This window comes from Gymnoscopelus braueri, assembly GCF_963280865.1.
Source record: "Gymnoscopelus braueri genome assembly, chromosome: 22".
NCBI lineage: Eukaryota > Metazoa > Chordata > Actinopteri > Myctophiformes > Myctophidae > Gymnoscopelus > Gymnoscopelus braueri.
Window position 1 is genome coordinate 45,489,128 of NC_137624.1, and position 15,729 is coordinate 45,504,856.

A 15,729-nucleotide genomic window follows, 5' to 3' on the forward strand; every position below is an offset into this window, starting at 1 on the left:
CACCACAACATTGGGATCCCCCTGTATTTGTCAAAATACTTCCAAAATGTTAATGAAGTCCATGATCATAACACCAGAGGCAGCTCCACGAATCATGTTCAACCCAGATTTGGCTCAACAAAGGGAATGAACTCGTTCTCATGCTATTCATCAAAAATGTGGAATGCCCTACCAAAAGGAGTAAAGGAGTGTAAAACCCTACTCACTTTCAAAACTGCCCTAAAGAATCACCTTCAGGAGGCTGCAATTCGAAAATGGCCCCTGTCTAAGTCTTAACCTACCCTATAGGTCCTAACCTACCCCCTACCCCCCCCCCCTTTTTCTCTCTCTTCTCTTGTACATATTTTTCACTCTTCATACCAGTAACCTGTAAGCTGATAGTATGACTTTCTGTATAGTGTATATCTGTCTGTCTCTTATGTCATCATGATTTGTGTGCATGGGGATCTCATCTTAAACAAGCTCAGTGCTTAATGAGTCTTCCAGTTTAGTAGACCTTGTATTGTGAATTTGTACTTCCATGTACTGTTATTCTCATGTCTTACTAAATAAAGTACAATCAATCAATCAATGGGTATCCTCAGAGCCCTGTAATATGTATATATATTGTATCTTAACAGCATGGGTATCCTCAGAGCCCTGTAATATGTATATATATTGTGTTTTAACAGCATGGGTACCCTCAGAGCCCTGTAATATGTATATATATTGTGTCTTAACAGCATGGGTACCCTCAGAGCCCTGTAATATGTATATATATTGTATCTTAACAGCATGGGTATCCTCAGAGCCCTGTAATATGTATATATATTGTGTCTTAACAGCATGGGTACCCTCAGAGCCCTGCAGCAGGCCTTACAGCTGAAGATAGAGGAGCTGATACAGAGAGACGTCCTCATAGACGAACTGGAGCTGGAGCTGGACACCAAGGACGACCTCATCAGACAGCTGCGGACGGAGCTGAACGCACATAGCGGAGCCGCTCAGAAAGCCGCCGTCTCTGAGGACACACAAGGTGCCCGATCCCACCAACCCACCTGTCTCTCAAAACCCTTAGGATAGCACAGAGGATGGATGAATGGATGGATGAATGGATAGATAGATAGATAGATATATAGGTAGATCAGGCGGGTTGTATTGGTAACAGAAATGCTTTTCGCGGACCAGGGGTGCTTGTATTCTTGTATTTGTTTTACTGAGGATAAGCCATAGTTGCACTCAGGTTACGTTAAGGAATAAGGTTAGGTTTAGACATAGTTTTACTGAGGTTAAGGTTAGGAATAAGGTTAGGTTTAGGCATAGTTTACTGAGGTTACGTTAAGGAAAAAGGTTATGGTTTAAACATAGTTTTACTGAGGTTAAGTTAAGGAATAAGGTTAGGTTTAGACATAGTTTTACTGAGGTTACGTTAAGGAATAAGGTTATGGTTTAGACATAGTTTTACTGAGGTTACATTAAGGAATACGGTTAGGTTTAGGCATAGTTGCACTGCGGTTACGTTAAGGAATAAGGTTAGGTTTAGACATAGTTTACTGAGGTTAAGTTAAGGAATAAGGGTAGGTTTAGACATAGTTTACTGAGGTTAAGTTAAGGAATAAGGTTAGGTTTAGGCATAGTTTACTGAGGTTACGTTAAGGAATAAGGGTAGGTTTAGGCATAGTTTACTGAGGTTAAGGTTAGGAATAAGGGTAGTTTTAGGCATAGTTTACTGAGGTTAAGGTTAGGAATAAGGGTAGGTTTAGGCATAGTTTACTGAGGTTAAGGTTAGGAATAAGGTTAGGTTTAGGCATAGTTTACTGAGGTTAAGGTTAGGAATAAGGGTAGGTTTAGGCATAGTTTACTGAGGTTAAGGTTAGGAATAAGGTTAGGTTTAGGCATAGTTTACTGAGGTTAAGGTTAGGAATAAGGGTAGGTTTAGACATAGTTTTACTGAGGTTAAGGTTAGGAATAAGGGTAGGTTTAGGCATAGTTTACTGAGGTTAAGGTTAGGAATAAGGTTAGGTTTAGGCATAGTTTACTGAGGTTAAGGTTAGGAATAAGGGTAGGTTTAGACATAGTTTTACTGAGGTTAAGGTTAGGAATAAGGGTAGGTTTAGGCATAGTTTACTGAGGTTAAGGTTAGGAATAAGGTTAGGTTTAGACATAGTTTACTGAGGTTAAGGTTAGGAATAAGGTTAGGTTTAGCCATAGTTGCACTGAGGTTACGTTAAGGAATAAGGGTAGGTTTGGGCATAGTTTACTGAGGTTACGTTAAGGAATAAGGTTAGGTTTAGGCATAGTTTACTGAGGTTACGTTTAGGAATAAGGTTAGGTTTAGGCATAGTTTACTGAGGTTACGTTTAGGAATGCCAGGTGAATGCCGCCGGATTTGCCACGTGGCGACTGTGTTTTGGGGCGAGTGTTCTGATATAACTTGTGTTGATGAAGACATAAAGGGGAGGCGCGCATAGCAGAGCCACACACACACACACACACACACACACACACACACACACACACACACACACACACACACACACACACACACACACACACACACACACACACACACACACACACACACACACACACACTGCACTGTAAGCTGCGCTGTCACGCTCTGATCAAAACAAAGGCAGAAGAAGTCAAGAACACACTGCACACACATCACACTAAGAAGGAAGAAAGTGTCCGTATTTCGAGGTCGGGGAATCAGTATGAATGACAGGAGGATGTATTTGAATAATGACGGTGATTCTGCTGTCCTGCTCTCACGGACTGTAATAATTGTGACAGGCCTAATAAGCAGTGTTACAGTATGTGTCGTATATTAATACGGTGCGGTGTTACAGTATGTGTCGTATATTAATACGGTGCGGTGTTACAGCATGTTGTATATTCATAAGGTGCAGTGGTGGAGTCAGCTGCAGTACCAGATGAACCACAGCGTACAAAGAGACAAGCCATCTCAGCAGAACCCACTGCACTGGATCCCTCACAGCTCACCCATGTTACCCTGACCTGCTACAGCAAGAGCAAAGAGTGAGTGCAAAGAAACACACACACACACACACACACACACACACACACACACTCTCACTCACTCACTCACTCACTCACTCACTCACTCACTCACTCACTCACTCACTCACTCACTCACACACTCACACACTCACACACTCACTCACACACTCACACACAGACAATGACAGTCCATTAGTAATCCGTGAGCCAGGGGGGTTGGTCATTATCATCTGAGGGGATTAATGCTCATAGTGATTTTTGTAAAGGTATGCATGTCTAGAGTTAGAAAACATGTGATAGCATTGCACCAATGGTAGCTTTATGGGTGCTATCATGCATTTTATTTTATAACACTAGGCGAAAATGACATGAGTCAATATATGAAAACCTACTACTTAACCCCCCCCCCAAAAAATTATAAAAAAAGTTTTTCAATTGGTTCACACCTCTAGGCATGCTTAAAAACATACAAAAAAATCTAGGAAATTATATGTATCGTAAAGCCATCATTTTCAAGATGGCGTCCAATAAGGCTGCCAGGAGCTTAAATGGATTTATGATACTATTCAACCTAGAAAGGTGGTTTTGGTGTCTAACATTATGTTTTAGGGTTCAAGAAACGTGGCTCAATCAGTGAAATTACCATCAGTAAATTATGTATCGCCAAATCAAAGATGGTGTCCATCCCAAGGTGATGCTCCATTGTACAAAGTTATGTTAAAAACAAAAAATTGTATTGCAGTTGTGTGAGGGAATCTGTGAACCCATATTAATAGGGATTCATATGGGAACCTGAGGGGGGGGGGTCATAGGTGTAGAATCTATTTCTAATGTTATATTTTCACTTAACGGTCAGTCTTTGGCCTATGTGCTGAAGGTCAGGTCAAGGTCTCTCTCGCACCTTATCATCCAACCAGGTGTCCAAGCAGGCAGCAGATATAGTCACTATGGTCATACATCACTGGTTGATATGTACAGTATTCACCTCACAATTGACATGGAACCTTGCAGGTATGCTGGAATCAGCCAGAACAGCTCTATAATGTAATTGTGCATCCCAGTGGGATGCATGTTATACAGTCATTCCTCAGCTGCATTGCAAAACTTATGCAAGGTTCAGCACTGGAAATGCATGTGGTTGCAGCATATGGAGGGCTGACAGGCAAGTTTAGTGGTAAGTCCTTAGTATATCAGCAGCAATCTTGAAGTGGTTTATATCAACTGGGCCAAAGACATTCATACAGATACAGCAGTAGCCTACCTAAACACTGCACATCTCCATCCTACTGGCTGACAGTGGGTAGACAACCTCTTCCTACACTTCACATCGGGTAGACAACCTCTTCCTACACTTCACATCCACCAGTTTGAATGTGCAGGGAGACACATTGACATCAACTTGTCACCTTTTCTCTCATGACGCACATGATGAAGTACTTATTACGTGCTGACCATGTGCAGTATGCTTGATATCTAACCCAGTGCCTGCTGAAGATGCATGTGCTCCATGCTATAGATACTAAGCTAGACCTTGTCTGTCAGCACCATGATGGATTCTGGATCACTGTCTCTGCTCACCAGTCTGGGGAGCAGACTGCCATACAGATCAGGAAAGATGCTGTCATGATGCATGTGAGTGGAGTGGACTGACGCCTTCCCAAAATGTGCAGAAACAGTAGAGGGGGAGTTGAAGCACTGGTGTGTCTTGGTCATAAAATGTTGGAGTGTATCCTCACACAGAAAGATCATCCTTGGTTAAATTGCCCCCAGAATGTTGTGAATAGTAATGTCCTTTACCCACATGAGATGTCAACCTGAAGAGCAAGAACATTAAGCAGAAGCCATTGAGCATGTTGTACACCTTCAGTGCTGACGATAGATACTGCATTTAGTCATGATGAAGCAGACATCACCATGAGTTCCTATGTCCCTGATGCAGCCATCTCTGTAAAGGGTGTGACACACATGCTCAGTGATTAAACTGATGTTCTTGTCCTGTTGGTGTATTAGGTGGACCTACAGTGTAAAGTACGGATGGAGCATTGGGATAGGACAGACTTGTATGTATGGCAAAGGCAAGATCAGAGCACACAACACTTTGCTGGCTGGGAACTTCCGAGGCTACCCTGATGTGCTGGGTGAGGTGAGGGCCACAAGTTAATGGCCCTTCCTCCAACACAGACCAACCTGCTGCACCATGTGTGGGCTCATTTACAAGATACTTATAAGGATGAGGTAGAACAGGATGTAGGTAAGAGAATTGTATGCGTGCCAATCAGGAGGTCGAGGGCCTAGTTGCAAAATATACATATTGCCATCATATTATATCATTTTACATTCATGTTATTATGAATACCAGTTCTTGTGACATGTTCACAAAAAGAGAAACCATGAATAAAGTGAACCACGAATGTTCATCAAGTTGTTTCCATTTGTTGTTCTCACAGAGGTAAAATTTAACCTTGACCTGACCTTTAACAGATGAGATTGACCTGATATTAAAAAATAACATCAGGAATGGATTCTACATAATGAAAACCCTAAAAAAAAGAGTGGTATTACACAGAGGTATTCTAGGACAAGCGGATCTCTTACACACTTGCACTATATTCTGTTCATTGAACTACATTACATACATTTCCTTAGAATCTATGTATGTAAACATGGTTTTAAATCTTTAGGTAATTTACAAAGAAACCTTTGTGTTCCATCTTTCATGAAAACCGAAGTACATCTTATGTCATATATAGTCACTATGTTGTCTGCCTGTAATAGAAAACAAAATCTAGAGATGCTAATTTTAACAACCTTTTTGAACAATATATAATCTGAGCTTTATCCCAACCATTTTCAAAGAGAGAGGGTCAATAATAAGAGAGAACCATCATTTTGAAGTAGAATGCTTCATTCGGATTTTGAAAACTGTGTTTTGGCATGTGGTTATAAAAGGAGTGATAACACACAGAAAGCTACCACAGATGCAATGCTATCACATTTTTCCTAGCACTAGGGGTGTATACCTACCCAAAAATCACGATGAGAATTAATCCCCCCAGTTGATACAAATGACCCCATATTTGGGGTCCTGGCTCACGGACTATTATGGTCAGATTCAATCATTGTATTAGAATGCGGCCCAGTACCAATGACATGATTCACAAACGGTGCCTGTACTTCTTAAGCTTGAGTTAGACCAGCGGTGATGCAACTTTGATGATGATGGAGAGAGACACTATATTTCCACACTCACTCCAGAGGGACACATTGCATATACTTTTCGCCATTCTATGTCTCACAAAAGTAGCAAAAATAGCCGATCTACAAGCTCAAAACGCAAAGTAGTTTTGAGCTAGTAAGTAACATTTTTATTTAATTTCAAATGCATTTAGTTATACTTATGTTAACTTTATGGACTTAAATACAAATACATTGGACATAAAAAAGACAATAGAATTGTAATACTAGTCATTAAGTCATTAGTCATTGCTCTTGCTCATTTGATTTTCCTATTTGTCTCATCTGTTTAAGAAAGTAGGTAGCTGATATATTGCACTTTTACCTTAGCGCTAGGTATACTCTTAGTTGCTTGTTTTAGAAGAGAATGCACTTAAGACTTCTCTGGTGATTAGTAGTTTTCTTGCCTACCTATGTTGAATGCACTTATTGTTAGTCGCTTTGGATAAAAGCATCTGCTAAATGACTGTAATGTAATTAAGCTACTAATATAGACTGAAGTAATTAAAGCGGGTCATGTTTGCATGTTTGGAATTATAACAGCTGAAATCAATAATAATATATCAGTATTCTATATATTAACCTGCAGGCTGCATTAAGTGAAGGTGGGGGCCTTATGTGGCCATGTATGAGTGAGACGGTACTTAGTTGCATGCAGGCGTCACACAGGTGATTTGTGGGGCGTGCACAATTAAGTATAAATTAGGCGTTTCAGTGTAGGTGTGATTTCCTATAAAGCAATTTAAATGAAATATTTGTCTAACATGGGTTGAGTGACTACAAAGAAGTGGTGTGAAAAGTACTCAAATGTTTTACTTACGTAAAATAATACTGCAATGTAAAAAAAATACTCTTTTAGAAGTAAAATGCCTGTGTTCAAAATGTTACTTGAGTAAAAGTATTGGCATCAAAATATACTTAAAGTACCAAAAATAAAAGTACTAAAAAAGTACTTGAAAGCCTATGTATAAAACAGGGCTAAAGTGGTTAATGTAAGTTTCATAATATAATAATTTATATCTGCAAAGTAACTAGTAACTTAAGTTTTCAAATAATTGTAGTGGAGTAAAAGTACTAGTATTGAACATTGGAAATACTCCTGTAAAGTAATAAGTACCTCCAAATTTTACTTAAGTATAGTACTTGAGTAAATGTACTTAGTTACTTCACACCACTGCTACAAAGGAGCTATACTGACTATAAAGACATGTTAATACTCAAATTGACCACAGGGTGGTGCTCTAACACCACAATATACTGTATTCAGCATCATAATGCAAGTGGGAGAAACAGTTAACTATCATCACACAACACAGGAATATGTGTCATAACTCGATCAAACAAACTAATAGAAATGGACGCCGATGCTGCACCAGAATGTGGGCTTCAATTATGAAAAGGCAAATATTTAGTCACTCAAAACCAAATGCCTTTTATGAATATTCTGTGAGTTTATTGGCTGTAGGCATGGCTGTAGGTATTGGCTGTAGGCATGCCTGCATGCTGTGTTGTACAACGGCGTGTTGCACTGAAAATAGCAGATCTACAAGCTCAGAATTACTAAGTTTGGTGAGACACCGTTGTAAGACAGAGTAAAAAAAAGTACGCCCATACAGTCATGTCTCTCACTGCACTAGTCTGTGTTTATTTTGTATTGTTTTGTTACGTTTACATTTTTATTGTATTCTATTTCATCTAGAACATTGTGCAAATGAATAAAAGTATAACACCAAGTGGATGTTTGTTTACTGCAGGTCCAGGGAGCTGATCCAAAGAGCTCTGCTGGAGAACGACTTCATGAAACATCTGGAACATGGGCAGGTTGGTACCGACCGCATTCTGTTCTTAACCCATTAAGACCTGGAACACATCTGTGTCACTTTTTGATTTGAGCTAAAAAGCATTATTTTACACTTTGGCTATTTTTGAAAAATCAAGAAAATGTTTGCAAATTGATATATTTGTATTCGTTTAAAGTGAACATTTTGAACTCAAATCTTTGCTTCTGGGGGGGTCCCTGGAACAACATAATTTGAGATGGGGGTCGGCGGCCAAATACATAATTATGAGGGTCCTTGACATGAACAAGTTTGAGAACCACTGATATAAAAACATATGTTTTTCAGAAAACTGTGGGTTAATGAAACACCTGGAACATGGGCAGGTTGGTACCGACCACATTGTGTTCTTAAAACAAACAAACGCACCTGGGGGTGACGGGGCTTTTTCAGTGTCAGCCCGCTCCCTTTGGAACCCACGCCCACCTCACATCAAAGCCCCCCCCCCCCCCCACACTCTTGCCGCGTTCAAAGCCTCCCTCAAAACCCACCTTTTCAGACTTGCTTTCCCTGCCTAACCCAAACCAAATCTCCCTTTCTTCCTCTTAGTCTTAGCTTATTGTTTTTAGCCCTTTTGCTCTTAATAAAATAGTTTTAAGCTGTTTTGTAAAGCGACTTTGGGTACTAAGAAAAGTGCTGTATAAGTCTGATGTATTATTATTATTATTATTAATGAAACATCTGGAATGTTGGTAACGACCACATTCTGTTCTGAACTCTTTAACTGCTCGTCATTGGCAGTCAAAGAGTTAACGAAACATTTGGAACATGGGACAGTTTACACCACCAACCGCATTCTGTTCTTAAAGGAGTATTTCACCCAAAAAATGATTAGCCAATAATTTGATGACCGGCGGTTTCTCCGGTAGGAGACACAAAGAGTCTCCTTTGTGTCTCCTACCGGATACAGTAGCATCTTTTCCGCCGGTCATCAAATTATTGTTTTAGGAATGTGACAAAAACAAAAAGATCTCCATGAATTCAATGCTTCATGGGGTGTGTAGTTGATAGAAAACAAGTCATTGTTTGGGTGAAATACTCCTTTAACTGTTTATTATCCTGTCTGCCTGGTTAAACCAATGTTTAATAAAATGAAAACATGTCGTCAGCCTATTAAACGTCGCTCTGGATTAACAGCGTCTGCTAAATGCCTGTAACTGTAAACGGTTGTTTGTGTCAGTGTGTTTGACCGGTTGTTTGTGTCAGTGTGTTTGACCGGTTGTTTGTGTCGGTGTGTTTGACCGGTTGTTTGTGTCAGTGTGTTTGACCGGTTGTTTGTGTCAGTGTGTTTGACCGGTTGTTTGTGTCAGTGTGTTTGACCGGTTGTTTGTGTCAGTGTGTTTGACAGGTTGTTTGTGTCAGTGTGTTTGACCGGTTGTTTGTGTCAGTGTGTTTGACAGGTTGTTTGTGTCAGTGTGTTTGACCGGTTGTTTGTGTCAGTGTGTTTGACCGGTTGTTTGTGTCAGTGTGTTTGACCGGTTGTTTGTGTCAGTGTGTTTGACAGGTTGTTTGTGTCAGTGTGTTTGACCGGTTGTTTGTGTCAGTGTGTTTGACAGGTTGTTTGTGTCAGTGTGTTTGACAGGTTGTTTGTGTCAGTGTGTTTGACAGGTTGTTTGTGTCAGTGTGTTTGACAGGTTGTTTGTGTCAGTGTGTTTGACCACGTGTCTCCCATGCAGATCCTGACCATCATGGACTGCATGCATCCCACCTCTGTGGCCCAGGGCTGCTGCGTGATCCAGGAGGGAGACGACGGATCCACCGTCTACGTGCTGGAGGGTAAGGCCTGAAAATAACTGATAACTGATAACTGATGCAAGCTCTACAAGCCTGAGGCGTTGTGAGCTACTGTTTTCTGATGAAAGTAGTGTTTTTTTTTCATTATCATTGCCTTCGGTTGAAGGTACTGTATTGTGTGTCATGATGTATTTAATCTATGAATGGTTACTTTCTTTTTCCTATTTGAGCGTCTTTGACAGCTAACACACCAGATGTTGTTGTGGTTGATGACGAGTCCAGAGAAGTGTCTGTATTAGAGATAGCCTCCACCTTTGACCCTAGCCTAGGGGAAGCTTTTATAGAGCACCGAAGTCTGACGTAATTTACACTTCCTACCTGGGTCGCGGTCCCCCCCCCCCCCCCCCCCGTTCTGAATTCCCATAGGCGTGTTTAATATCACGTCAAATAAGAACTGTGTTCCAAAAATAAACAACCCCGGCGTTTGGAAGCAGTTCTGACGGTGAGAAAACATTAATGTTACTTCCGCTGAATTAGTAAAATTTTCTCCAGAAACAGACTGTATCAAATATAAGTGACTGACTATCATAAACGATACAGAGCCTCCTCCCTGACAATATCGCCGAGACAGTTTGTTTATTTGTGGAACACAATTCTTATACGAGACGATTCTAAGATGACCCAATGTTATTCTCCATAGAGAAATTACTTCCTCGAACCAGGGGATGGACGAGTGACGTCAGGACTTCTGTACTCTATGACCACGGTCATTAAATACAGGGCAGACTATTTGTTTTTATATTTGGACATTAGACCCACAGACTGGTTGTTAGAGGGCTTCAACAACTTGGGATGCCCAAAAAAGGAGGGAAAAGGGCTGGCAAAGGACTGTGCTGTCTCTGCTATAATTGGAAGCCGCCGCTGTTACTTATACCCATAGAGTACTGAGCGTCATATGCCCTGATTGTGTGAATGTAACCTTAACAGGGTCTTTAATATTTGTGTCAGTGTATGCTCTCCTTTATGTGGATGTGGATGTGTGTGTGTGTGTGTGTGTGTGTGTGTGTGTGTGTGTGTGTGTGTGTGTGTGTGTGTGTGTGTGTGTGTGTGTGTGTGTGTGTGTGTGTGTGTGTGTGTGTGTGTGTGTGTGTGTGTGTGTGTGTGTGTGTGTGTGTGTGTGTGTGTGTGTGTGTGTGTGTGTGTGTGTGTGTGTGTGTGTGTGTGTGTCCGTTGTAACTACCATCGTCAATGTAGTCGGTGCAGTGGATGCATTTGCAATTTCTGTGAACTATGTAGCTTGCATACAAGAAGGCATTTCTCACCGGTGGAATCTACCAACAACCGACGCTACATGACGACGGTCCCTCCCGTGAACAGCTACCGGGAAGAGAGGCGATAGACCCGGCGGCCTTCCAGCGGTGCGGTGGGTCTGTCCGCTGTCGGCATAGCAACGGGTGAACTTCCAGGCCCATGAGAACAGCTACAGAGAACGCTTTAACACCAAGCAGCAGTGCAAGACTAAGAACCTTGTTTCCTCTGGTGATCCAGCCTAGGACATAGATACCCACGGACTGGTTGGTGGAGGGTTTTGACAACTTGGGATGCCCAAAGACGAGGCAGAAAGGCTGGCAAAGTATTGTGCTGTCTCTGCCGCCATATATGGTGGAGCTGCCGCTACTTGGAGTGCTGAGGGACATGCATGTTGTATCACGAGGACATATATCCATGAGTTTGTGAATGTAACCTTTACTGCACCTAAACTATTTGTGTTCCTGTATGCTTTCCCTGTGTGTGGACATAAATAGTTTAAACTGTGTGTGTGTGTGTGTGTGTGTGTGTGTGTGTGTGTGTGTGTGTGTGTGTGTGTGTGTGTGTGTGTGTGTGCGCGCAGAGGGAATGGTGGACGTAACAAAAGAAGGGAAGAAGCTGTGTACCATCAGTCCAGGGAAAGTGTTTGGAGAGCTGGCCATCCTGTATAACTGCACCCGCACTGCTACTGTGACCGGTATACTTACTGTCTGTCTGTCTGTATAACTGCACCCGCACTGTGACTGGTCTGTCTGTCTGTCTGTCTCTATGTACAGTATGAAGAACAGCAGGAACCTAGGTTTAGAACCATACTACCAGAACATCATCATTTAACACATTGTGATAATTGTGTTCAGTAAACAGAGCTCTAGTGTTCAGGAGGTTCCTTTCACACTGTTTCACACATCTCACAGAATGAGACTTTTGGAGTGATGGAACTTCAGTCGTGAGATTCCTTCTTCTTCTTCTTCTTCTTTAATCTCCCCCCATGTCTCTCTCTCTCTCTCTCTAGCACTGACTGACATCAGGCTGTGGGCGATCGACAGACAGGGCTTCCAGACCATCATGATGAGGACTGGTCTCATTAAACACTCTCAGTACATGGAGTTCCTACGCAGGTGCAGCAACACACACACACACGCACACACACACACACACACGCACACGCACACGCGCACACACGCACGCACGCACGCACGCACGCACGCACGCACGCACGCACGCACGCACGCACGCACGCACGCACGCACGCACGCACGCACGCACGCACGCACGCACGCACGCACACACACACACACACACACACACACACACACACACACACACACACACACACACACACACACACACACACACACACACACACACACACACACACACACACACACACACACACACACACACACACACACACACACACACACACTGTATACATAATATACATATATGTATGTATGCATTGTATACATATAATACCTGGAATTTATATAGTGCTTTTCTAGGTACTCAAAGTCGCTTAACATGTCTCTCTCTCTGTGTATCTCCCTCGTTGTCTCTCTCTCTCTCTCTCTCTCTCTCTCTCTCTCTCTCTCTCTCTCTCTCTCTCTCTCTCTCTCCCTCTTCTCTCTCTCTCTCACTCTCTCTCTCTCTCTCTCTCTCTCTCTCTCTCTCCCCTTCTCTCTCCCACTCTCTCTCTCCCACTCTCTCTCTCTCTCTCTCTCCCTCTCTCTCTCTCTCTCTCTCTCTCTCTCTCTCTCTCAGTGTTCCCACGTTCCAGTCCATACCAGAGGATCTTCTCAGTAAATTGGCCGATGTGTTGGAGGAGGTAATTTATTCATGTGTTGGAGGAGGTAATTTATTCATCACAATTATCTCTGTAATGAGTGTGATTAGAGGATCTGTAATAATGTTGACCGGCCTTTATGAGCCCAGTGGTGTTGGTGAGGATGGGTCCTGACTGAATCCACTTACTGTATAATCATACGTGAACTGAGGACCCCCCAAAATAATCCTATTTGAACTGAGGACCCCCCCAAAATAATCCTATTTGAACTGAGGACCCCCCAAAATAATCCTATTTGAACTGAGGACCCCCCAAAATAATCCTATTTGAACTGAGGACCCCCCAAAATAATCCCATTTGAACTGAGGACCTCCCAAAATAATCCTATTTGAACTGAGGACCCCCCAAACTAATCCTATTTGAACTGAGGACCCCCACCCTGACAAGCACTTGGAATTGTAGGAGTTGAGGCGTTACATTTAGTTTGACTCGGTTCCACAGATAAATATTGTGAAAATAGCAGATCTACTGCTATTTTCACAATGTTTGCCTCTTTCTTCTATTATTTGGCCAAAGTTTGACCAGTTTTTATAGTATAGTTTGTTGGTTATCTTTGTTGCAGTAATGGTCTTTTTTTTCTTTTCTTTCTTTGTGTTTATACCCAGGGGGCAAAACCCCCCTTTTTTTGGAGTGCTGCATTCGCCCTGCCATAAAAGGTTGGCCACCAGAAATAATATCTATGACCCAGTAGGATCACAACCTATATGGACAACCCGGTCAACTTGCTGCTGGAAATCCAATATGGCCGCCTCAATATTGGCCCCTATCAGAAAATAGCTTTGGCAATAACTTTTGAACCAGATGGGCTAGAAATACAAACTTGGTGTCTATTTCATGGTTTCAGAGCATGAGAAACTCAATGGAATACTTATCTTTATGATTGGGTGTGTCTGGACCTTTAATTTACATATTTCCAAGATGGACGCCACCCGAAAATGGGTTTTACAATGACTTTTACAGTGACAGAACGCCCACAATGTATCTTAAAGATGACATTTTAATAAACTAACTACAATATAAACAGAGACATGCACACACCCAGACTTGCCAACAACTTCAGCTTCAGGGCTATAAATTAACATAGTGGTATGCATTTAAGTAACGGAACAAAAGATAGACAAATTAGTGACAAACAGAGTGAAGCGGAGTTGAGGTTGCCTACAAAAGGTTCATTTTGACCTGTATGGTGCTGTCTTGCCTGCTTCTAAAGCCGATGATACTATGGTACGATGCTATTCACTGTCCCTGTTGTCATGTGTTGCACTGATCCTGCTGCATTGTGTCTCCAGTCCCTGGCAACGGCATCCTAAGTAGCATGGAATGCAAACCTCCACCCACGTAGACAGGCTAGCATTATTGGCTACCTTCCACTCATCCCATTATCGCCAACTGATCCTTCTGTCGTCAAAGATGTGGTCACTACATCACATGCACTGGGTGATAAGTACACCATTATCACTTGAGATCAGGCTACATATGAACTCACAGTTGCCATCAGAAACAAGCACGAAGATGAGTTTGGCAATGTAGTCCTGTTGCTGGGAGGCTTGAGCTTCCACCAAGCTCACAACTACATATTGCAAGGTTATCAGGGATGCATGGGCAGAGGATCTTCTTGTAGCAGCAGGTCTCTGTCAGGAAGGAACTGCCAAGAAGATGTTTGGTGAAAAGGCTGAATACTACCAAACCTTAGATGCCCTTAAGGTCCTCAGTGAAGCCATGTGGCGCCTGCTCTGTGAAGCCTTTGAGGCATGGGCAGCAGACAGGGACACACAGCCCTGGAGGCCACAAGTTGAGTCGGTCTTGAAGATCCTGTTTGAGAAAGAGACAACTGGCACTCAGAAGTTAGAAACTATCAAGGTGAGGCGTCCAGAGAAGTGCTTTTTCAGGAATCATTGAATGGGCAACCAACTAAAGTCCTCTTGGCAACCTTCCTGGAGATGTTAGATATTCTCCAAAGGTTTATCTAATACGAGCGGGAAGGTGACTGGACAGGACAGGACATCTCTGTGAATCAGCAAGAATGCTACCCTACCTCACTGCAGCAGGCCACTACAAGTACGGGCAGCAATCTTTGCCTCTGTATTTGGCTGATATGAAGAAACTACAAGAAACAGCTTCAGATGAAGCACTGATGGCAGGTGTATTTGTTGGCAGACGAGCAGATGACAGCCACAACAGTGTTTCTCTTGACATGCTACTGGAGCAGACCTATAATGCCGATGCCAAGGAAGCAAGCGGTCTGGATGGCATTACATTCAGCCTTGCTGCCCGGCCAAAATGGGTCTACACAAAACCACTCACTGCAGCTGTCTCTGCAGAGCTCAAGTCTATGCTTCACCCCCACTCCTCCAACCCACACCATGAGTCTGGTCGGAGTCGTGTAACCCGGGATAAAGAGATGGTAGTCATGGTCATGGCAGCAGTGGAGACTGACCCATTTACAGTGAGCACATCATCCATGATCAACATATCTATCAGGACAGTGTGCTCCACAGTCAAGGACTACTTGATCAGTGGGAAAGAACTGGGTCTGAAGGCACTGTGTGAGTCACTGTCCAGTGATCAGAAGAAGACAAGCATAATGAAGCTTAACACTTTCCACACTCAAAACACAAAATCCAAGAAATCTAAGGGGAAACCCTCAGCACCTGGCAAGAGCAATGAAATTACTGCCCTCCTGCGCATGACCCAAATCATAGCAATGCCTTTGACCTGCACCTGAGAAGAGCTGCTCTAGCAACCATAATAGATAAACGTGCACACATC

At 42.5% G+C, this 15,729-nt stretch overlaps 1 protein-coding gene across 5 annotated transcripts in view; it reads left to right on the forward strand.

Moving 5' to 3' along the window:
• Positions 1-825: 825 nt before the first annotated feature.
• The window catches only part of LOC308078500 (cGMP-dependent protein kinase 1-like), a gene marked incomplete at both ends in the record, with an annotated part of 36,857 nt that continues 21,953 nt past the window's right edge, over positions 826-15,729 (forward strand). The window contains 7 exons of one of the 5 annotated variants that reach the window (XM_080419684.1): positions 826-1,039; positions 2,910-3,021; positions 7,992-8,058; positions 9,752-9,851; positions 11,701-11,814; positions 12,130-12,235; positions 12,879-12,942. In XM_080419684.1, coding sequence (XP_080275810.1) covers positions 826-1,039; positions 2,910-3,021; positions 7,992-8,058; positions 9,752-9,851; positions 11,701-11,814; positions 12,130-12,235; positions 12,879-12,942 — 777 coding nt within the window. Of the gene's footprint in view, positions 1,040-2,885; positions 3,022-7,991; positions 8,059-9,751; positions 9,852-11,700; positions 11,815-12,129; positions 12,236-12,878; positions 12,943-15,729 lie in introns of all 5 variants that reach the window. The other 4 variants (XM_080419685.1, XM_080419686.1, XM_080419687.1 and 1 more) reach the window with 4 other exon arrangements.